Source organism: Rhinopithecus roxellana, chromosome 3 (genome assembly GCF_007565055.1).
Source record: "Rhinopithecus roxellana isolate Shanxi Qingling chromosome 3, ASM756505v1, whole genome shotgun sequence".
Taxonomy (NCBI): Eukaryota; Metazoa; Chordata; class Mammalia; order Primates; family Cercopithecidae; genus Rhinopithecus; species Rhinopithecus roxellana.
The window spans coordinates 68,749,779-68,775,290 of record NC_044551.1 but is presented as its reverse complement, the minus strand read 5'-3'; the positions used below and the strand labels follow the sequence as shown (position 1 = coordinate 68,775,290).

At 36.6% G+C, this 25,512-nt stretch overlaps 1 protein-coding gene across 2 annotated transcripts in view; it reads left to right on the top strand.

The window, feature by feature from the left end:
• Positions 1 to 3,881, top strand: part of LMBRD2 (LMBR1 domain containing 2) — a 66,402-nt gene extending 62,521 nt beyond the window's left edge. The window contains exon 18 of one of the 2 annotated variants that reach the window (XM_030926847.1): positions 74 to 3,881. In XM_030926847.1, coding sequence (XP_030782707.1) covers positions 74 to 134 — 61 coding nt within the window. In that variant the 3' untranslated portion in view covers positions 135 to 3,881. The remainder of the gene's footprint in view (positions 1 to 73) is intronic. The other variant, XM_010362903.2, reaches the window with a different exon arrangement.
• Positions 3,882 to 25,512: the final 21,631 nt, after the last annotated feature.

Here is a 25,512-nt window from a genome sequence, read left to right as displayed (position 1 = left end):
ATGTATTCTTGTTTTCTTCTCTTCCTTTATTGTTTTTGATGCCTCAGATCATTTCTTTATGTTCCCTTTTTAGGTATCAGCCTGGTGGACGATATCTCTCGATGTCTCGCAGTGACATATTTAATGATGTTTAAAGTCTGAAAAAGTTTGTGGGGCCACTAACCAAGGTCAACACATCAGTTCAGTCTTGATGAACATCTGTGTACCCTAGAATTTCCTCTATACTCAGTGAAAAGTGTCAAGATAACAAAAAAGACACTGAGAATTAATTACGTCTTAGGAATAATAGTTTAATGTGCATTGAATAGAGTATCACCTTTTCCAACAAGATTTATTACGTATCATTTCCTAAGCATCTGCCTTAGAAGTACAGTTACAGTGGAAGGATTTTTAAAAAGATCAACATATGTTAAGAACATGCAGTTCAGTTTGTTTCAGATTAATTTTTTTTTTTCAGGAGAGTTATTTTAAAGATTCAAGGAAGCCATAAGTCATACTAAATAATATTATATACAGTTTGATTATTGTGACTTACATTTTTGTTACTTCTAAAAAATATATTCAACCTGTATTTCCCAAAGAAATGTAAGTGAATGGAAACCTCAAATAATAACTGTATTCATAAAACTCATGTCTTAAAACAAGGCTTACTTACTAGACATAACTGAATGTAAAAAGCGCTTTTTCAAATCTGTTTGCAAACTAGTGGGGATTTTTGCATGTATAAGATGAAGATTATATTTCAACTGATGTGTGTCTGTGTATTTAGCATGTGTACTGTAATCAGGTGATAATAGTATTCCTTCAGTCTTTGTAGTAACTGGATTTTTTTATGCTTCTGGTATTGCTTTATAAAAGATTTTCATTTCAGAAAACTATGTTCACATTTATCATTTAACCTATTGATTTAAATGTTGATCATGCCATTCAAGGATAAATCCTAGGCATTAATGGAAAATAGTGTTTTTTTCTTTTTAGTAGTCAAAGAGTCCAACAAAATCCTTTAATATTTAAAGCTACCTGTTCATACTTTTTGAGAAAAAAATTGGTTATTCAAAGGTAAAAAGTGAGTCAATTTACTGTTATTACTGATACATTGTGGTTTATAGAAAACCAAACTATATTAGAATGGAAATGTGTAATAACTTGTTGGTTAAACATTCTTACTAAATAGATTGTTTTAACCTTTGTGTTTAAGCTAAATTTATGTATTATATTTTAAAGCATTAGTGTTTTATTGAAAAGTGAACATGTTTGATCGCAGCATGCTTGCAGAGAGTTTTCTTATGTCCCTAGAATATTTGCGACTCTTACTGAATCCATGCTACATTGGGTGACCATACTTCAGCTTGCCTAATACAGTCTCAGTGTAACACCTCGTATCCTGTTTATTACTAGTGATTACTTTCACCCTCAAGTATCCCAGTTTGAAAATGAATTATATGGTTCCCCTAACTTGAAGTTAATCTTTCCCCAAGACATAAATTTAAAATTTTTATTTTTCTTTTTAATGAATATTATCATGTAAGTTTTTTAAAAACACAGCTCTATGCAGATATTGAAAGGAATAGGGCATCATCCTCATTATCTGAAAATTTTGATCTTTGGGTTTTTATGATCTTTGAGATTAGATTCTTTTTAAAATAATTATCAGTGGATAGACTTGTTCTGAATTGAAGGTCATATAGACTACACTTAAGAACACATACATACAGTCTTTTCATGTGAAGTGTGACCAGAGAGCAATAACCCAGGAGCAGAGATACTTTGATGCTCTTTGTAATTTCATGATTGACTAATTGAATACCTTGGGCAAATCACGTAGCTCTTCAGTGCCTCAAGTGCTTCATTTTGCACCTTCATTTGCAGAATGCAGATGATACTTGCTATTTACCAGCTGATCTACCTTACAAAGCTATTGTGAGGAAGTTGAGTTGGTGTTTATGTACTGGAGTTTATAACTGTGCTATTTTTCCTAGTGATACTTGAAGGTATTGGATGGGGGAAATGGTCATCCAAGAAAGGGGTCCAGTTTCTTCTTATTACAGAAAAGCTTACAAGTCCCTAAAGCAAAAATGCTTTTTGGACTAATTCATCAAAAGTCCTGTGAAACTAGTGTTGTTTTATTTAGTCCTTGGGTTTACTTTGAAATAATTTCTTAAGTATAATGTTTCTCTTCAGGTTTTGTAATGAAATTAAAATGCTGTTGTTGAAACAGAAGCAGAAAAGGAAAATGAATTAGCCAATTACTTTTATAACTAACGTTTATAATGCCCTAAGATAAATTGGTAGGAATGTATAAGGCAATGTTATCACTTTTCTTTAGTATTAAATTTTTTATGGTTATAATAATTGAAGTATATACATGCATACACTTCACAAACAGTATAGATTCCTTTATGACTTTCAAGTTATATTTAAAATAATACTTGGTTGTTTCAGTGATTCAGAGTATTCAACTTTTGAAGCAGAATTTGTCTTACAGAATGTTATTTACAATCATATAAAAATGTTATTTTGTTGGATAAATTTGAGTTCAGAAGGCAATGACTTGACCCTGAAAGACTGAGTTTATTGCTGGGGAACCAAGTTAATATTTGTCAAACCACCTTGTGTAAAAAACTGTAGTGGTACAAGTTTTCTCATTTGAGAAGCTTACTGAAATATAATGACATCTACTGCAAAATAGGACTACTAAATGCACGTACTTTACATGCAAAGTACATTTCTTAAAGAATTATTTCTGGTAATTTTTGATGACTTTATTACTTGATAGTAAGTATTTGTTTAAAAATTTCCAAATTATCCTTTAAATAGTTGTTAGGTAAGAATATTCAGTAAGCCAGTAATTCAGAATAACTATTTCAGAAAATAATAATAATCTATTAATTTAATGAATCACCTCTAAATTACTAATTAACTTCTTTTACAACATAAATAACTTGTTATCAATAGAGCATTTTTGTAAAAAACAAAAGAAAGTATAAGTTTAATTATTAAAACTTGCTCTCTTACCAAATGAATACAAAGGCTTTTGAATAATCTCATTGCATAAGAGGCCCTCATTTCACAAAAATGGTAAGAACTAAATCAAAAGAGTCAAGGGTTTTCCCTTTATAAAGAATCAGAAAATTTGACAATCCAGACATTCAGAAAAACATTCTGCCAGTTGACTTTTTTGGACTACTATTTGATTAGATGATCGGTTCTGAAATTAAACTGGATGTATGCCCAAATTAAATTAGCATAGGAATGTGTGTGGTTTTTTTAAAAGTATATTTGAGCATATTAATGGAGAAATTTAATTTACATTCAGTTACAAACCTCATTCTTTATAGCAATAATAGGTTCTTGATGGTGTGCTGACTACCATATTAGAGAAAAAATAAACTCCCCCTATTATAATTCACCTGTTTAGTAAGGTGAGTTTCTTACTTGTGATTTGAGTGGACCATGCCTAAAAATTACAAGTATATTTGCGCTAAGCGACAAAATATGTCCCTGAAAAATCTTAGCATACTTGAATCATCAAATGTAATGGATTGTATTAAATTATAAATGTTAAGAAGTAAGTGGATTTAGGATTTTGTCTTTCTTTTCTTATGTCGTCTCTCATTCCTTTATACCTTTCTTCCTTTCTGAGGCCTATGTTTATATAGTATGACTTTTAATCTGCTGAAAGTTTTTCCTTCTGTTTTGTGTACAGAGTTGTTTTTGATGAGTAGTACACTTAGAAGGAACCAGTCTGACTACAAATCCCACTACTTGAAATAGCAATATTGTACCTAAAGTAGTCAAATAGATTTTGCTAGACAACTAAGCAACATCTAAATACAAATGTAAAGTATGCTGGCTCAGTGTATCTTTTAGGTCACTAACTTGGACACATCAGTAAATAAATTATTTTCAGTGTAATATTTTTACATAAAAATAGATTTCCCCCCAAAATTTAGGATTTATTTAGATTATTGAGACATCTTTTTATGAAAAGGAATTAATAAATAACATACATCATCAAAACTTTTCTTATGAGAGTTGAAACAATAGAAGAAGGTTACAGAAGGCCTTCTAAAATATGAATTCCCATCTGTATGAGGTACTTCTTTCCAACTCAGTGACTTTTTGCCCAGAAACTTGGAAGACCAGGCAGTTTTCTTTCCCCTTTCCTGACTCCTGGAGACAAGGCCCTAGGAGCCATTTCCTCCAGTAGGGCAGGCCGTAGTCCTGCTCTGTCTTACTTCCCACTGCAGGAGGAACGTGTCCACTCCTCTGATTCCTTCCGTACCCAGCCTGGTTTAACTAAAATTTTATTTCTATTTTCAAAAGATTGGTCCATTGAGGTCAATTGAGGACTCACTGTAGTTTTTAAATCTGTTAATAAAGCAAGAATATTGGCATGTTTCTCTTCTCATCAATATCCTAAAAGACGTTTGTTTTTTACACACTCCTTGGGAAAAATTAACTTTTTTTTTTACTGAAAATATTTCCTTTTGTGATTATCTTTATCTCAAATTATTTTGTGAAAGAATTTTACTGTACTAGTTCAAAAGAGTAGAAAGAATGATTTACTATTCCAGACATACGTAGAGTAAAATAATTTATTTAAACTGACTGTGCAACACCATTTAGAGTTGATATTGACATAAATGTTATTAGCCAACTAATTTGGAACTGTATATCTCAACAATGCTGGCAAGTATCTTCCCTACTTAGTATACCAAGTTGTAGGGGAGAAACTGTATTTATTTTTTAAAAGCAATCCAATGGATTTGTTTTTGTTCATATTTTGAAAACAAGTTGTAGGATTTTTCTTATTTTAGAAGGTAGAAAATATGTGGACCTGTGTTTTAAATCACTATAATATGTATTTATAAATTGTAACATTGAATGATACAACAAAGCTCCAATATTGATGTTCTCACTTTCTGATATTTAATTTTTATAAATGCTTTTGTAAGTAACTAATTGTAGTATTGCTTTTAAATAGTTTTAAAATCTATCTCAAATAAGTTCTGCCCAGACCTATTTCCTTAGGACAGTATTCTAAAGTTCAGTAGTCCAGTGTGAGCTTGAAATACTCCTACATCCCTTCAGTAATTTTTTACATATACCAATATGCAGGCAAATAATTAATATAGCAAAAACCTAATTTCTGCATTGCATTAATAAAATATTTGTTATTTTGCCTTTATCTAATCAGTTGATTAGGTGAAATAGAAAATCTTTTCAAATGTGCATATGATCATCATTTTTCAAAATGTTACTGTGGTCATTTTTGGTGCATGATGCCAAATTTATCTTTAGTCAGCCATTGCTACCTGATATGTAATGACAAATGTTTTATTATCTGATCATTGGGTTGTAAATTAAACTACCTTTTTCTCTGTAGATTCTCACTACATTTTCAAATGTGTATTTGGAAAAAGCTGCAAAGTGCTACCTATAAGCAAATTAGTAACTTTTTCCTTATCTATGCATAGTGTTCTCTCAGTTTGGTTTTGATAAATTCATTGACTTGCAGTTCCTTTGTAGTATTTTAATTTATTGTGATGTAATGAATTTTTTGAAATGTTCATTTGATTAGCTGTTAAAATATAGGAAAGAATGTAGCTTTGCATGAAATAAACTACATTTCTACAAGTTAAGAATTTTGCTGATTATTTATATATTTTGCTTCATTTGAGATTAAGATTCTTTTAAGTAGATTCAGGAGTTCTTTGTTCCCTATCAATGTATTAGCAAATATGACAAAATAAATGTTTTAAAATAAATATGTGTACTTTAGTTTCCACATTACTTTTTCTTATGTTTAAAAGTAATTATAGGCCGGGCGTGTTGGCTCATGCCTGTAATCCCAGCACTTTGGGAGGTTGAGGCAGGCGGATCACGAGGTCAGGAGATCGAGACTACCCTGGCGAACACAGTGAAACCCTGTCTCTACTAAAATTACAAAAAAGTTAGCCGGGTGTGGTAGTGGGCACCTGTAGTCCTAGCTACTCAGGAGGCTGAGGCAGGAGAATGGCTTGAACCCAGGAGGTAGAGCTTGCAGTGAGCAAAGATCACGCCATTGCACTCCAGCCTGGGTGACAGAGTGAGACTCTGTCTCAAAAAAAAAAAAAAAAAAAAAAAAAAAGTGTATATGTATTGAAACATACTGTACCCCATAAATATGGACACTTATGTATCAATTTAAAACAAAAACTTATTTTAAAAAATTTTAAAAAGAGAAGTAACCCCCTCACTATAAAATGCTTAAAGAAAATTATATCAGAAACCAATGAAACTGAAAATGGGAGAACAGCAGAGAAAATCAACACCACCAAAAGCTGGAACTTTAAAAGAAAAAAAAAAAATCAATAAATTTGATGAAAAAAAAAATTTTTTTTTTTTTTTTGAGACAGAGTCTTGCTCTGTCACCCAGGCTAGAGTGCAGTGGCACAATCTCGGCTCACTGCAAGTTCCGCCTCCCGGGTTCACACCATTCTCCTGCCTCAGCCTCCCGAGTAGCTGGGACTACAGGGACCCACCACTATGCCCAGCAACCTTTTTTTGTTTTGTTTTGTTTTGTATTTTTAGTAGAGACAAGATTTCACTGTGGTCTCGATCTTCTGACCTCGTGATCCTCCAGCCTCAGCCTCCCAAAGTGCTGGAATTACAGGTGTGAGCCACTGCACCTGGCCAAATTTGATGAAATTTTAACCAGGCTAACCAAGAAGACAGAGTAGGCTGCTTTCCTGTATAACAAGAATGAACAATTGGAATTTGAAATTAAAAACACAACACTATTTACATTGGTCTTAGCTAATAGAGTAAGAGAAGAAAGGGAATAAAAAGTGTACAGATTCTTTTTTGTTCACAGATGACATAATTGTCTGTGTAGAAAGTCCAAAAAATGTCAGAATAACTCCTAGACTAATAAGCAATTATAGGCCAGGTGTGGTGGTTCACGCCTGTAATCCCAGCACTTTGGGAGGCCAAGGCAGGCAGATCACGAGATCAGGAGATCGAGACCATCCTGGCTAACAATGAAACCCCATCTCTACTAAAAATACAAAAAATTAGCCAGCTGTAGTGGTAGGTGCCTGTAGTCCCAGCTACTCAGGAGGCTGAGGCTGGAGAATGGCGTGAACTCAGGAGGCGGAGCTTGCAGTGAGCTGCGATCGCACCACTGCACTCCAGCCTGGGTGACACAGTGAGACTCTGTCTCAAAAAACAAAAAAATAAGCAAGTATAGCAAGGCTACAAGAAACAAGGTTAATATACAAAAGTCAATCACTTTCCTATATAGCAGCAATGGACAAGTAGAGTTTGAAATTTAAAATACAATAGCATCTATATTGGCATCCGCAAAAATGAAATACTTAGGTATAAATCTAATGAAATTTATATGAGATCTGTATGATGGAAACTACAACTGATGAAAGAAATCAAAAAACTAAATGGAGAAATAGCCCATGTTCATGGATAGGAAAACTCAATATGTCAGTTCTTCCCAAATTGATCTATAGGTTCAATGTAATTCCATTTAAAATCTCAGCAAGTTATTTTGTGGATATTGACAAGCTGATTCCAAAATTTATATAGACAGGCAAAAGACCAGAAGAGCCAACACAACACTGAAGAACAAAGTCAGGACTAACACGACTCAATTTTAGGTCTTACTATAAAGCTCCACTCTAGTAGTTAAGGCATTGTGGTGTTGGTGAAAGAATAAACACACCAATGGACCAGAATAGAGAGCCCAGAAATAGACCCATATAAATGTAGTCCATTGATCTTCAACAAAGGAACCAAAACAATTCAATGGAGATAGACTTTTTAACAAATGGTCCTGGGACATTCACATTCAAAGAGATAAGTGTAACCTTTCACAAAAATTAATTCAAAGCTGATCGTAGACATAAAAGTAAAACACAAAACTATAAAACTTCTGGAAAATAAGAGAAAATCTAAGTCATCTTGGGTTTGGCAATGAGTTTTTAGATAGAGCACCAAAATCACAATTCGTGAAAGAAAAACTGGAAGTTGGACGTCATTAAAATTAAAACTTCTGCTCCACAAAAATACTGTTAAAAGAATAAAAGGCTAAAAAGCCAAGCCACAGACTGAGAAAAATATTTGCAAAATATAGGTATCTTATACAAGATTTATATCCAAAATATACAAAAGAACCCTTTAAACTCAAAGCATATGTAAAGATGCTTAGTGGACTGCGTCATAAGGGCATTGTAAATTAAAACAACAATAAAATACCACTTACTACAGTGGCTAAAATCCAAAACACTAAATAACACCAAATGCTGGCAAGGGTGTGGAGCAACAGATACTGTCATTCATTGCCAGCCACTTTGGAAGACAGTTTAACAGTTTCTTACAAAGCCAACATGCTCTTTCCACATGATTCAGCAATCAAGTTCATAGGTATTTACCCAAATGAATGGAAAACTTACGTCCACACAGAAAACTGCACACAAATGTTTATAACAGTTATATTCATAATTGCCCCAAACTGGAAACAACCAAGATGTCCTTCAGCAGGGGAATACATAAGCAAACTGTTGTACATCCATAAAATGGAATATTATTCAGCCTTATAAAACTATCAAACCATAAGAAGACAAGGAGGAATATTGAATGCTTATTACTAAGTGAAAAAAGCCAGTCTATACACTGTGTGATTCCAACTATATGACATTCTGAAAAAGGCAAAGCAATAGAAGCAATAAAAAGATCAGAGTTCCAGTGGTGGTGGGGTGGGAGAGAAGGGATACATAGGTGGAGCTTGAGATATTTAGGGCAGTGAAATTATTCTCTATTGATACTGTAATGGTAGATGTGTGATGTCACACATTTGTTAAAACCCACAAAATTTTACAAAGCATGAACCCTAATGTAAATTGTGTGCTTTAGTTAGTGTATCAATATCAGCTTATTATCAGCTTATCAATAGTAACAAATATACTAGTGCAAGATGTTAATAGGGAAACAGGTGGGGGTTCTCTGAACTTTCTGCTCAATTTTTTTGTAAACCTAAAACTGGTCTAAAAAATAGCCTGGGCCAGGTGTAGCGGCTCATGCTTGTAATCTCAGCACTTTAGGAAGATGGAATGGGTGGATTGCTTGAGTTCAGGAGTTCGAGACCAGCCTGGGCCACATAGTGAGCCTCTATCTCTACAAAAAAAAAAAAAATACAAAGTTACTCGGGCGTGGTGGTGCCCGCCTGTAGTCCCAGCTACTTGGGAGACTGAGGTGGGAGGATGGCTTGAGTCCGGAAGGCAGAGGTTACAGTGAGCAAAGATTGCACTCTGCACTTCTGCTTAGGTGACAGAGTGGTACCCTGTCTTGAAATTAAAAAGAATAATGATTTAAAAATCTCTTAACTTTTTTAAAAAGTAATTTTAGTGATACCAAAATCCAATATAGGCAAACCAGATATTAACTTCCATATACATCCTTTTACATCTCTTTGAGAATAGTATAAGAAATATATAAAGTTAGTCAAAATTGTTAGATTTTGAAGCCACAAAATTCTTAGGAATTTGTTTTTTGCTCTTGTTGCCCAGAGGCTGGAGTGCAATGGTGTCGTCTAGGCTCACTGCAACCTCTGCCTCCCAGGTTCAAGAGATAATCCTGCCTCAGCCTACCAAGTAGCTGGGGTTACAGGTGCCTGTCACCATGCCTGGCTAATTTTTCTATTTTTAGTAGAGACAAGGTTTCACCATGTTGGCCAGGTTGGTCTCAAACTCCTGATCTCAGGTGATCCACCCACTGCGGCCTCCCAAAGTTCTGGGATCACAGTTGTGAGCCACTGCACCCAGCCTAGAAAACAATTTTTAAGGGGAGGTTACTGTAATTGTTCAGAAAGTCCTGTGGCTGAAGTGGCAAAAATCAGGAGAAAATATGACTACTATTTGACCTTTACCCAACTTTCAAAATAACATTGCTTTTCTGTCTAAAAGAAGTAAGAATAAAGTTATTTTCACAATGAAGATAGCCAACAAAAATTCCTGAAAATGGATGCGTCTTTAACACACACTTAAATAGCTGAAGATATTATGTGACCTAATTAACCAAAAATAATTCTAAGAAATTTGAAAAACTATATTCTTCATTCACACTTGTGATTTTCTGACCAGAACAAAAGAAATGTTTGGTCCCTGTCAACCTGTTTCACATATCTTCTCTTGCTAAAGAAAAACACAACTCTGGCTGGTGATAGCTCAGCCAATGCCCAATAGATGTTTGTCAACATCTAATAAATTAAAATAACTTAGTACTTTGAAGTCTAAGGGTTATGAGACAATAAATGTGAATAGGCTAGGTTTGCTAAAGCACAAGCAAGGGCTCGGTCATCTATACATCCCTAGAAACTAACAGTGCCTTTCATGAAGTATATGCTGACCAAAGGATGGTTAAAAGGTTAAAAGTGAACACAGAAGTTACAATAGTGAATATTATGGGAAAAGTCATGTTCAGTCATATACGTATATCTTGCCACATCCTTTTATAAAAGCCATATATTTTATGTCTTGAAAGGACACAATGTTTTATCATATGTTGAATTTACAGGGGAACATGATATTTAACATTAATTTTGATCAAGGTGTTTATTGAAACATTTAATATTCAGAATGAATTTGAAGACTGTAGACAAATGTCACAAGTGTGTAACCTAAGACACACATGAACCATAGACACAGTTTTAACCTATTTGAAATGGTCCATAATTGATTATGGAAGTGTTTTTGTTTATTTTAATTCAGTGTATTTTCAGCTACCAAATAATTTTAGTGTTTCATTATGGGTGAGGGTTTTATAAGAATTGTGGTTTATGTCAGTGAAACATGAAATCTATCAAAACAGGCATTTTCAGAGATCTTAACTCTGGCCAATTTCACTCTGGTACCTTGTTAATAAAAATAACTGAATAAATCACAAGTCTGTAGATACATCTTAAAGCTCCACTGTTGTACCTCACCTACACCCAGGTGGAGAGGACTACAGTAAGTCTTAAATCAACTTGGTAGAAGTCCAAGGGGTTCTTGGACTTCAACAAGGCCTCTCCTAAACTACATCTGAACAGTCAATCAATTTTGTAGAATAATAAGCTACAAAGAAGCATAGATATTACCCATGCTTTGTGTATGTATGTGTGTACGTATATGTATACATAATACATATACATGCACATTCATAGTCCTTTACATGTGAACTGTTAACATTGAGATAGAACTATACTTCCACATCTTTTGGCTGGCTAGTCTACTGACTGAGCCTAGACAGAGTTTTACTTCTGAGAAACAAAGCAAGAGTTGTCTCTAACGCTGGGATGAGACAAAACCGTTCTTTCTCCCTCAGTCTTGTTATTTTAGGGATAATGAACTTAAGGACTTTTGCCTTTGTACACTTTCTCACCAGATTTAGAAGGTGTAACTCAAGTGATAACACCTTGTTCACTGGAAGCAGGAGGGAGAAAGGATTAATGTCCTAATAATCAGCCTAATTAGGGAATTGTCTCCCTACCACAGCTGAAAGGTCCTGCAGGTAACTGACTCTGGCTTCTGGCCAGCCTGTTTCGTTCTTACAGCATAAAGACTTGTGGACACCAAGCACCTAGCCTAAAAGACTTCCACAAAGTCCTTGGTTGGTTGGTTATTTCTTGACGATATGGAAATCATCACAACTGATGCTTGGCTTTCCCTTGATGATGTCTTAGCTGGCTTTCTTTTCTCTCCATGAGGTATTGAAACTGACTTGGTACTTTCTTGGCTTTTTCTATTTTCTTCCTCTGCCCACCCATCTCTCCATCCCTGAGATGGGGAAATTCACGTTTCAATTAATTACTTATTTATCTTTTGAACTTCAAAAATGGTTCACAGCCACCAAAAGATTAAACAGTTATGGCTTGCTTCTGTGGTCTCTGGACACCTAGGTTATAGAATACATAAAGTGAAGAGGGAGCAGCCTTTATTATTTACTTCTGATTTGGACACTCAATTCTCTTTCTAAATAAAACATCTCCCCATGGCCCTGGAATACAGAGATATTTCAGTCAAATTTTTTACTTATATATTGAGGATGTGTTCACATCAATACCTTAAGCTTAGAATTTTTCAAGGGTAATGTATCTGGATATGATCAAGAAAACAGAAATGATGCCAGGTTTAACAGAAGTGATTGGTTACATACATGTTAGAATGCTGTAAGAGCAGCAATGGAGCTGTGTAGAAACCTAGAAAGAAAATCTGCAGAAAGCAGTCACCCCTATGGTTGGGAAAATAAAAGTGAAGAGGTTGGAGTTACCAGATTGTAGAGCTTGAGGAAGAAACATTATGGAATTGGTGCTCCAACCTCTGAGGAATGAGCATTGCCAGGCTGCTGCTGGTACCTAAGCAATGCTGTACAACCACACAAGCATCTATTTGTTCTGCTTTCTGTTGTTTAGGGCCCAGGAAATACCTACTTTTTATTCTGCAGAGGAAAGTGAACATTCAGTGTGGACTGGGGATTGTATTAGGCCTTTCTTGGATTGCTATAAAGAAATACCTGAGACTGGGTAATTTATACAGAAAAGAGGTTTAATTGGCTCACAGTTCTGCAGGCTTTATAGGAAGCATAATGCTGGCATCTGCTTGGCTTCTGGGAAGACCTCAGGAAGCTTACAGTCATGACAGAAATCACATCATGCAGTGAGAACTGGAGCAAGAAGGGGGAGGACCTCCACACACTTTTAACCCTTTGCCCGTTTGCACTGAGAATACTCAACCTGCAGCACTTGCAGCTGCAGCATGTATGCCAAGATAACTTTGCCACGAAATGTCTCACTTTTATTATTATTTTCTTATCACTCTAGTATATCGATTTTGGAAATAAAAGACATAATTCTATTTAAGGAATTATGTCTGTTTTTAGTAGTGGTATTTCCATTTATAACATATAGTAATTCTTCATCTCTGAAATGTCTAATTTGAGAAAATGTAATGTTTCTATGCATGATGTTAACATCATTCTCAGACAATTGTTGGGCAAAGATTAATTTGATGAATCCAATTTTTCTGAAGTAGACAATTCTGATGATTCTGACAATTCTGATGTTAGTTCTGTTTAGAAATAACTCCAAGAACAGTTTTTATATTTTGTTTTTACATTGAAAGTCAATCATATTTGCTTTAGCCTCAAAGAACATGTTTATGGAAAAGTAAATGAGTGCTGGCAGCAAGCTGCACTTTTTTTTCCTAAACGGTTAAAGGCTTCAACAACCACATCTCTCAAGATCTCACTCACTACTGAGAGGGCAGCACCAAGAAGATAGTGCTAAACCATTCATGATAAAGCCACCCCTAGGATACAATCATCTCCCACCTCCAGCATTGGGGATTATATTTCAATATAAGATTTGAGGGGGGACAAGTATCTAACCTACGTCAAGGATGATCCTATGCAGGTCAGGAGGCCAAAGCCAAGTCAGCTGTGTAAGCAGTGATTATCATGGTAGCAAGGTTTCATTACATATGACCAGAAAGAGAATTATATGAAAATCTCAGTAAATAAAATCATTGAAATATTTTAATGAAATTCTTTGTGAAATAAAAACTTACAAACTTGGAATATAGGGAAATATTTTTTATTTGTTAGATTATATTATTGTAGTGACTAATAAGTGCTCAAAAATCTCATTTTTTCTTCTTCCTGTGCACCACAGCTAGCTTACATTCCCAGGATCCTTTGTATCCGGTGAAATCATGTGACTAGTTGTTACCAATGTTATGTACAGAAAAAGTGATATGTGTCTCACATCCTACAATATATGAAGAACTCTTAAAAGTCAATATGATAAAAACAAACCAATAGAAAAACAGGCAAGACACTTAAATAGGCCTTACATGAAAGGGGATTCCTAAATATATATGTGCTTGCTTTTCTTAGAATTTTTTTTATTTCTATTTTTTAGAGACAGGGTCCCACTATGTTGCCCGAGCTGGAGTGCAGTGATGCAATCATAGCTGACTGCAACCTCAAACTCCTGGGCACAAGGGATCCTCCCACCTCAGCCTCCCAAGTAGCTAGGACTACAGGTACACACCACCACACCCAGCTAATTTTTATTATTTTTTTTATAGAAACACTCTCACTATGTTGCCCAGGACTGGTCTTGAACTCCTGGCCTCAAGTGATCTCATCTTGTCCCTCCAGCACTCTGGGATTGCAGATGTGAGCCACCGCACCTTGGTTAGAATTATTGAAAAGCAAATTAAAGAACAAAATACCTCAGCCACACCTATCAGAATAACTAATTTAAAAATAATAATAATAATGAGTTGACCGAAAAGGAAGAGGCTAAAATATAATTTAAAGAGTTTACTTGAGCCAAAATGAGTACAGCTGCCTGAAAGACTGAGACCCAAGTAAGCTTGAAAATGAGCTCCTTTGGGGGGCAAAAAAGAGGGGACAGAGAGTGAACTGATACAAAGTTGTTCAACAGGAATTCTCAGTGACTTACAGAAATAATATTGATTAGTGATTGGCTATATATTGTAAAACTATAGGTGAGGTAGGAGACTGGCAGAACTTGTTTTCTGGTCACAACACTACTGCTGACCAAAACAGGATCTGGTTCAGACAGGATCAAGTGGAGAAACCAGAAAGAACCAGCAGATGGCGATGAAAGTGATCCCCCAGCTGTCCTTTTTGCTCATTAGCAGAAGACACTCCCACCAACACCATGACAGTTTACAAATGCCATGACAATGACTCAGAAGTTACCACTCCTTTCCATGGCAATGACCTGGAAGTTATTGCCTCATTCCAAGAAAGTTCTAAATATACCTGTCCCTTAATTTGCATTGGCCCACTCCTTAATTTGCATGTAATTGAAAGTGGGTATAAGCGAATACAAATACAGTTGCCAAGAGCCCATACATTGCTGACTGTGGGTGCACTGCCTGTGAGTTTGTCCTTCTCTTGAAGGAGCAGTGCCATTCAATAAAAGATTGCTGTCTAACCAACACTGGCTTGCCCTTGAATTCATTCCTAGGTAAAGCCAAGAACTCTCCTGGGCTAAGCAATAAGTTTGGGGCCTACCTGTCCTGCATCATAGGATTTGGTTTATAGTGTCTAGTGGGGCATTATTAGGTTAACTTGTGGCTATTTGTGGCAATAGCAAGCAGTTTCTATGAGATGAGTACATAGCTCAAGGGGAGGATACTGTCCCATTTTAAATGTTTCTCTGGGCCTAATAATTTAGAAAGACTCATATTCCTCAGATAAGCACTCTTTTATTTTCTCATAAGTATTGGCAAGAATGTGAAGTAACTGAACACTGGGAGTATAAATTGGTGCAACCACATTAAAACTATTTTGGTAATATGTACTAAAGTTGAAGTACTCATAATCAGGAATTTTATTGTGTGTGTGTGTGTGTGTTTGTATCTCCACATGTGTATATATGCACCAAGAGACATGTAAAATAATCTTCATAGTAGCATTATTTATAATAGCCCAATCACAAACAACTCATTCAACAGAATGAATTTACCTAAAAGGATGGATAAATGCATTGAATAAATGGAAATGTATTTGTTACAGCCACACAACAACATGGATAAAACTCACCAACATAATATGGATCAAAAGAGGCAAAACAGGAAGAAATAGAATATAATTTACATACAATTCAAAAACAGGCAAAATAAAATTGTAGAGTTAAAACAGGAATGTCTAGTGGTAAAAACATTTAAAAAGTCAAGGAAAAGATTGCCATACATGTCAGGCTATTGCGTACCTTTGAGGGGGACCAAGGAATTAGTGATTGCAATGATGCACAAGAGAAGCTTCTGGATTGCTGGCTATGTTCTATTTGTTGACTTGGGTGGTGGTTTTACAGGTGTTCACTTTATAGTAAATTATTAAGTAGTACATTCCTTTGTATGTGCTTTGCTGTATGTACATTTTATTTCATCATAAAAGGCAAAACCTATATATAGAGATAGTTAAATTACACAACTCACCATATAGATTGAGAGTGGAGGAAAAGGTATTATATTATTATAGTGTTTTTAGGTTGTAGTAATATCCAGAAAGAGGGTAAAGATATTGCTTAACTTAGACTTTGAGAAGTTAAGGACACTTGTTAGAACCTCTGCAATCATTAAAATAATAGAAATGGGATATAGCTTTAAATTGAAGAAATAATGCTTTAAAAAAATATATCCAATATATACAAAACAGAAAAATGGCCAAAACCTAAACTTTATGTTTAGAAATACATACATAGTTGGGCAAATTATAAAGAAAGTCAAGTGAGGGGACTGACTATAAAAGTCATGGTAGTGCTTTTGATTTAGGGATATCACTCAAGAGGCAATGTTTTGTTTCTTCACTTGAATATTTTTTACAAGTGTGTTTCCATTCATGCTTATTCACTATACTGTACATTTATATTTATGCATTTTTTTGAATTTGTGTCATATTTCAAAATTTGAAAGATATTTTTTGTTTGTTTGTTTGTTTGTTTTGAGACAGAGCCTTGCTCTGTTGCCCAGGCTGGAATGCAGTGGTGTAAACTCGGCTCACTGCAATTTCCGCCTCCTTGGTTCAAGCGATTCTCCCACCTCAGCCTCCTGAGTAGCTGGGACTACATGCGTGCACCACCACGTTGGCTAATTTTTGTCATTTTAGTAGAGATGAGTTCTGCCACGTTCCCCAGGCTGGTCTCGAACTCCTGACCTCAAGTGATCCGACCACCTTGGCTTCCAAAGTACTGGGAACACAGGCATGAGCCACTGTGACTGGCCGCAAAATTTAAAAGGTTTTTAAAAAGGAAAATAAATTATTATAAATCACATTAATGGTTGAAAAGAGTAAAGTCACATGACCATTACAAATGGATGCAGGAAACATTTAAATAAAATTCAATATTTATTTATGGATTACAAATGGATGCAGGAAACATTTAAATAAAATTCAATATTTATTTATGTGTTTTAAAAGTCCTAGGAAACAAGGAATAAAAGCAAACATTCATTTTTTAATAAATGTTTATCTATTTATCTATCTACCTATACGTAAATTTGTACTTGTAAACAAGAACACAAAACTACTGCAAATATCCTTAATGCTACACTCTTTCCCTCTGAGATCCAGAGCAAGCCAAGGATCCCTGCCTTCACTACTTCTTCTGTTTTTTTTTTTTTTTTTTTTTTTTTTTTTTTTTTTTTAATTATACTTTAAGCTCTAAGGTATATGTGCACAATGTGCAGGTTTGTTACATATGTATACATGTGCCATGTTAGTGTGTTGTGCTCGTTAACTTGTCATTTACGTTAGGTATATCTCCTAATGCTACCCCTCCTCCATCCCCCTACCCAACGACACACCCCAGTGTGTGATGTCCCCACCCTATGTCCAAGTGTTCTCATTGTTCAATTCCCACCTATGAGTGAGAACGTGAAGTGTTTGGTTTTCTGTCCTTGCGATAGTTTGCTCAGAATGATGGTTTCCAGCTTTATCCATGTCCCTACAAAGGACATGAACTCATCCTTTTTTACGGCTGCATAGTATTCCATGGCATATATGTGCCAAATTTTCTTAATCCAGTCTATCATTGATGGACATTTGGGTTGGTTCCAAGTCTTTGCTACTGTGAATAGTGCCACAATAAACATACGTGTGCATGTGTCTTTATAGCAGCATGATTTATAATCCTTTGGGTATATGCCCAGTAATGGGATGGCTGGGTCAAATGGTATTTCTAGTTCTAGATCCTTGAGGAATCGCTATGCTGTCTTCCACAATGGTTGAACTAGTTTACATTCCCACCAACCGTGTAAAAGCGTTCCTATTTCTCCACATCTTCTCCAGCACCTGTTGTTTCCTGACATTTTAATGATTGACATTCTAACTGGTGTGAGATGGTATCTCATTGTTGTTTTGACTTGCATTTCTCTGATGGCCAGTGATGATGAGCATTTTTTCATGTGTCTGTTGGCTGCATAAATGTCTTCTTTTGAGAAGTGTCTGTTCATATCCTTTGCCCACTTTTTGATGGGGTTGTTTGATTGTTTCTTGTAAATTTAAGTTCTTTGTAAATTCTGGATATTAGCCCTTTGTCAGATGGGTAGATTGCAAGATTTTTCTCCCATTCTGTAAGTTGCCTGTTCACTCTGATGGTAGTTTCTTTTGCTTGCAGAAGCTCTTTAGTTGAATTAGATCCCATTTGTCAATTTTGGCTTTTCTTGCCATTGCTTTGGTGTTTTAGTCATGAAGTCCTTGCCCATGCCTATGGCCTGAATGGTATTGCCTAGGTTTTCTTCTAGGGTTATTATGGTTTTAGGTCTAACATTTAAGTCTTTAATCCATCTTGAATTAATTTTTGTATAAGATGTAAGGAAGGGATCCAGTTTCAGATTTCTATATGGCTAGCAAGTTTTGCCAGCACCATTTATTAAACAGGGGATCCTTTCCCCATTTCTTGTTTCTGTCAGGTTTGTCAAAGATCAGATGGCTGTAGATGTGTGGTATTATTTCCAGGGACTCTATTCTGTTTCATTGGTCTATATCTCTGTTTTGGTACCAGTACCATGCTGTTTTGGTTACTGTAGCCTTGTAGTATAGTTTGAAGTCAGGTAGCATGATGCCTCCAGCTTTGTTCTTTTGGCTTAGGATTGTTGTGGCAATGCGGGCTCTTTTTTGGTTCCATATGAACTTTAAAGTAGTTTTTTCCAATTCTGTGAAGAAGGTCATTGATAACTTGAAGGGTATGGCATTGAATCTATAAATTACCTTGGGCGGTATGGCCATTTTCACGATATTGATTCTTCCTATCCATGAGCATGGAATGTTCTTCCATTTGTTTATGTCCTCCTTTATTTTGTTGAGCAGTGGTTTGTAGTTCTCCTTGAAGAAGTCCTTCACATTCCTTGTAAGTTGGATTCCTAGGTGTTTTAGTCTCTTTGAAGCAATTTATTCTCTGTTTGTCTGTTATTGATCTATAGGAATGCTTGTGATTTTTGCAAGTTGATTTTGTATCCTGAGACTTTGCTCAAGTTGTTTATCAACTTAAGGAGATTTTCGGCTGAGACGATGGGGTTTTCTAAATATACAATCATGTCATCTGCAAACAGGAACAATTTGACTTCCTCTTTTCCTAATTGAATACCTTTATTTCTTTTTCTTGCCTGATTGCCCTGGCCAGAACTTCCAATACTATGTTGAATAGGAGTGGTGAGAGAGGGCATCCCTGTCTTGTGCCAGTTTTCAAAGGGAATGCTTCCAGTTTTTGCCCATTCAGTATGATATTGGCTGTGGGTTTGTCATAAATAGCTCTTATTATTTTGAGATACTTCCCATCAATACCTAGTTTATTGAGAGTTTTTAGCATGAAGCTCTGTTGAATTTTGTCAAAGGACTTTTCTGCATCTATGGAGATAATCATGTAGTTTTTGTCTTTGGTTCTGTTTATATAATTGATTCTGTTAATTCATTTGTGTATGTTGAACCAGCCTTGCATCTCAGGGATGAAGCCAACTTAATCGTGGTGGATAAACTTTTTGATGTGCTGCTGGATTGTTTGCCAGTATTTTAATGAGTATTTTTGCATTGATGTTCATCAGGGATATTGGTCTAAAATTCTCTTTTTTTGTTGTGTTTCTTCCAGGCTTTGGTATCAGGATGATGTTGGCCTCATAAAATGAATTAGGGAGGATTCTCTCTTTTTCTATTGATTGTAATAGTTACAGAAGGAATCATACCAGTTCCTCTTTGTACCTCTGGTGGAATTCGGCTGTGAATCCATCTGGTCCTGGACTTTTTTTGGTTGATAGACTATTAATTATTGCCTCAATTTCAGAACCTGTTATTGGTCTATTCAGGGATTCAGCTTCTTCCTGGTTTAGTCTTGGAAGGGTGTATGTGTCCAGGAATTTATCCATTTCTTCTAGATTTTCTAGTTTATTTGCATAGAGGTGTTTATAGTATTCTCTGCTGGTAATTTGTATTTCTGTGGGATCGGTGGTAATATCCCCTTTATCATTTTTTATTGCGTCTATTTGATTCTTCTCTCTTTTCTTCTATTAGTCTTGCTAGCAGTCTATCAATTTTGTTGATCTTTTCAAAAAACCAGCTCCTGGATTCATTGATTTTTTGAAGGGCTTTTTGTGTCTCTATCTCCTTCAGTTCTGCTCTGATCTTAGTTATTTCTTGCCTTCTGCTTGCTTCTGAATGTGTTGCTCTTGCTTCTCTAGTTCTTTTAATTGTGATGTTAAGGTGTCAATTTTAGATCTTTCCAGCTTTCTCTTGTGGGCATTTAGTGGTATAAATTTCCCTCTACACACTGTTTTAAATGTTCCCCAGAGATTCTGGTAAGTTGTATCTTTGTTCTCATTGGTTTCAAAGAACATCTTTATTTCTGTCTTCATTTCGTTATGTACCCAGTAATCACTCAGGAGCAGAATGTTCAATTTCCATGTAGTTGAGCGATTTTGATTGAGTTTCTTAGTCCTGAGTTCTAGTTTGATTGCACTGTGGTCTGAGAGAGAGTTTGTTATAATTTTTGTTCTTTTACATTTGCTGAGGAGTGCTTTACTTCCAACTAGGTGGTCAATTTTGGAATAGTGTGATGTGGTGCTGAGAAGAATGTATATTCTGTTGATTTGGGGTGGAGAGTTCTGTATATGTCTATTAGGTCCACTTGGTGCAGAGCTTAGTTCAGTTCCTGGATATCCTTGTTAACTTTCTGTCTCGTTGATCTGTCTAATGTTGACACTGGGGTGTTGAAGTCTCCCATTATTATTGTGTGGGAGTCTAAGTCTCTTTGTGGGTCTCTAGGGACTTGCTTTATGAGTCTGGGTGCTCCTGTATTGGGTGCAAATATATTTAGGATAGTTAGCTCTTCTTGTTGAATTGATCCCTTTCCCATTATGTAATGGCCTTCTTTGTCTCTTTTGATCTTTGTTGGTTTAAAATCTGTTTTATCAGAGACTAGGATTGCAACCTCTGCTTTTTTTTCCCCCCATTTGCTTGGTAGATCTTCCTCTATCCCTTTATTTTGAGCCTATGTGTGTCTGTGCACGAGATGGGTCTCCTGAATACAGCACACTGATGTCTTGATTCTTGATCCAATTTGTCAGTCTGCATCTTTTAATTGGAACATTTAGCCCATTTACATTTAAGGTTAATATTGTTTTGTGTGAATTTGATCCTGTCATTATGATGTCAGCTGGTTATTTTGCTCATTAGTTGATGCAGTTTCTTCCTAACATTGATGGTCTTTACTATTTGGCATGTTGTTGCAGTGGTTGGTACCAGTTTTTCCTTTCCATATTTAGTGCTTCCTTCAGGAGCTCTTGTAAGGCAGGCCTCGTGGTGACAAAAATCTCTCAGCATTTGTTTGTCTTTAAAGGATTTTATTTCTCCTTCACTTATGAAACTTAGTTTGGCTGGCTTTGAAATTCTGGGTTGAAAATTCTTTTCTTTAAGAATGTTGAAATTGGCCCCCACTCTCTTCTGGCTTGTAGAGTTTCTGCTGAGAGATCCGCTGTTAGTCTGATGGGCTTCTCTTTGTGGGTAACCCGACCTTTCTCTGGCTGCCCTTAACATTTTTTCCTTTATTTCAACTTTGTTGAATCTGACAATTATGTGTCTTGGAGTTGCTCTTCTCGAGGAGTATCTTTGTGGCGTTCTCTGTACTTCCTGAATTTGAATTCATGCCTGCCTCGCTAGGTTGGGGAAGTTCTCCTGGATAATATCCTGAAGAGTGTTTTCCAACCTGGTTCTGTTCCATATTAAGAGACACCACTTTCTTATCAAGTTGATCTTCAATGAACTTGATACCCTTCCTTCTACTTGATCAAATTGGCTACTGAAGCTTGTGCATGCGTCATGTAGTTCTTGTGCTATGGTTTTCAGCTCCATCAGGTGATTTAAAGACTTCTCTACACTGTTTATTCTAGTTAGCAATTCATCTAATCTTTATTCAAGGTTTTTAGCTTCTTTGCGATGGGTTCAAACATCCTCCTTTAGCTCAGAGAAGTTTGTTATTACTGATCATCGGAAGCCTTCTTCTCTCAACTCGTCAAAGTCATTCTCTGTCTAGCTTTGTTCCATTGCTGGTGAGGAGCTGCATTCCTTTGGAGGAGAAGAGGTGCTCTGATTTTTAGAATTTTCAGCTTTTCTGCTCTGGTTTCTCCCCATCTTTGTGGTTTTATCTACCTTTGGTCTTGGTGATGGTGATGTACAGATGGGGTTTTGTTATGGATGTCATTTCTGTTTGTTAGTTTTCCTTCTAACAGTCAGGACCCTCAGCTGCAGGTCTGTTGGAGTTCGCTCGAGGTCCACTCCAGACCCTGTTTGCCTGGGTATCACCAGTGGAAGCTGCAGAACAGCAAATATTGCAGAACGGCAAATGTTGCTGTCTGATCCTTCTTCTGGAAACTTCGTCTCAGTGTGGCATCCACTTGTATGAGGTGTCAGTCGGCCCCTACTGGGAGGTGTCTCCCAGTTAGGCTACTTGGGGGTCAGGGACCCACTTGAGGAGGCAGGCTGTCTGTTCTCAGATCTCAAACTCCTTGCTGAGAGAAGCACTAGTCTCTTCAAAGCTGTCAGACAGGGACATTTAAGTCTGCAGAAGTTTCTGCTGCCTTTTGTTCAGCTATGCCCTGCCCCCAGAGGTGGAGTCTATAGAGGCAGGCAGGCCTCCTTGAGCTGTGGTGGGCTCCACCCAGTTCGAGCTTCCCAGACGCTTTGTTTACCTACTCAAGTCTCAGCAATGGTGGACTCCCCTACCCTAGCTTCACTGCCACCTTGCAGTTCGATCTCAGACTCCTGTGCTAGCAGTGAGTGAGGCTCCACGGGTGTGGGACCCTCGGAGCCAAGTGCGGGATATAATCTCTTGGTGTGCTGTTTGCTAAGGCCATTGGAAAAGCACAGTATTAGCATGGGAGTGTCCCGATTTTCCAGGTGCCATCTGTCATGGCTTCCCTTTGCTAGGAAAGGGAATTCCCCGACCCCTTGCACTTCCCAGGTGAGGTGATGCCCCGCCCTGCTCCATGGGCTGCACCCACTGTCTGACAAGACCCAGTGAGATGAACCCAGTACCTCAGTTGGAAATACAGAAATCACCTATCTTCTGTGTCGCTAACACTGGGAGCTGCAGACTGGAGCTGTTCCTATTTGGCCATCTTGGAACTTCTCTCTTTCTTTTCCTTTCTTTCCTTTCTTTCCTTTCTTTTCTTTCCTTCCTTCCTCCCTCCCTCCTTCCCTCCCTCCCTCCCTTCCTTCCTTCTTCCTTCCTTCCTTTCTTTCCTTTCTTTCATTTTGTTCTTTCTTTTCTCTTTTTTTCTTTTCTTTTTTCTTTCCCTTCTTCCCTTCCCTTCCCTTCCTTCTGTTCTTCCTCTGCCTTCACTACTTCTGTTCAACATTGTATGCCCCAAAATAATAATACAAGAAAAGAGAACTAAAAGACCTAAGAATGAGGAAAAAAAAGAAACAAGCATTTATTTCTTATGACATGGTTATGTAGGTGAAAAATTTAAAAACTACTAATTATTAAAATTGATAAGAAAGTGGTATCTCTTAATATGGTTTTTGGGAACTTTGGTTAAGTCAGTAAACCTGAACCTCAAACTCATTATTTGTTTAAAAAAAGAGAAAGGGGTGGCTTATAATATAATAGTTCTCAGAGTTGCTGTGAAGATTATAATAAGATAATGCCCTTGCAAATGCAGAGCATAATGCTGCCCCATAGCAGGGACTCATTTGTTAAGAAACACCAAACATCTACATGGTTAGCTCACCCTCTTTCTTCATGTCTTTACTGGCTAGTCATTTCTCTGAGGGGCCTTTCCTGCTTTTTTTCTCCCTAACACTGCCTAATATACTATACACTAATGCCCACCTTTCTACTCAAATACAAGCTCCACAAGGGATGATTTTTGTTTGTCTTATTTGCAGAATCACCCCTGCCTGGTTCATAGTAGATGCTCAACAAATTTGTGTTGACTCAACAGATAAATGGGTGCATTTTTTTTTTAACTGGCAGGATCGACCAGGTATAAATGAGGTAATTTAGTCAGTCACCACCCTGCCCTGATCTGGGCTACTGCATTATAATAGGTACAGGTGTATTCATTAGTATACTAGACAGGGAGAACCTCGTGCTGCTTTTTAAACCTCACCACCTCTCTGTCCCTTCCCTGTGAGTTGGGGTAAGGTTGGGAGTACAGAATTAGTTAGAATTAGTAAGAAGGGTTATGGGGCACCCAAAAATCGAGAGAAGGTCCAGAAAGGGAGACACGTGAACATTGAAGGTGGACTCTGTGTACCTCACATTGGTGTACTGTGTCCGTGCTGGTCAGGGCATTGCTTGCCCACTTCAACAAAAGGCCTGTCACCTATGTGATTTCCACAGAGACCTGCCAATCCAGGGCTTCTAGGCCAGGTCAAGATAAGAGGTCAGCAGAGCAGAGCAGGAATCAAAAGGTAGAGAAAGGGCATAGAATGATTTATATTCCTCTGCGTATAGACCCAGTAATGGGATTGCTGGGTTGAATGGTAGTTCTGCTTTTAGCTCTTTGAGGGACCATTATACTGCTTTCCACAATGGTTGAACTAATTCATACTCCCATCGACAGTGTATAAGTGTTGTTTCTCTGCAACCTCACCAGCATCAGTTATTTTTTTTTCTTTTTAATGGTAGCCATTCTGACTGGTGTGAGATGGTATCTCATTGTCGGTCTGATTTTCACCTCTCTAACTATCAGTGATATTGAGCTTTTATTTCATATGCTTGTTGGCTGCATGTATGTCTTCTTTTGAAATATCTGTTCATGTCATTTGCCCACTTTTTAATGGAGTTGTTTTTCTCTTGTAAATTTGTTTACTTTCCTTCTAGATGCTTGATATTAGACCTTTGTCAGATGCATAATTTGCAAATATTTTCTCCCATTATGCAGTTTTTCTGTTTACTCTGTTGATAGTTTCTTTTGCTGTACAGTAGCTCTTTAGTTTAATTATATCCCACTTGCCAATTTTTGCTTTTTTCATGATTGCTTTTGGTGTCTTTGTCATGAAATCTTTGCCCATTCCTATGTCCACAAGGGTATTGCCTAGGTTGTCTTACAGAGTTTTTATAGTTTGGGGTTTTACATTTAAACCTTTAATCCATGAGTTGATATGATTTTGGTTCTTTTGCATTTGCTGAGGATTATTTTATATCCAACTATGTGATTAATTTTAGAGTATGTGCCAGTGGCAATGAGAAGAATGTATATTCTGTTGCTTTTGGGTAGCTAGTTCTGTAGAGGTCTATTAGATCCATTTGGTGCAATGTTGGGTTTAGTTCCTGAATATCTTTGTTAATTTTCTGCTTCAGTGATCTGCCTAATACCGTCAGTGGAATGTTAAAGTCTCCCACTATTATTGTGCGTGAGTCTGTCTCTTTGTAGGTCTCTAAGAACTTGCTTTAAGAATCTGGGTGCTCCTATGTTGTGTGCATATATCGTTAGGATAGTTAGGTCT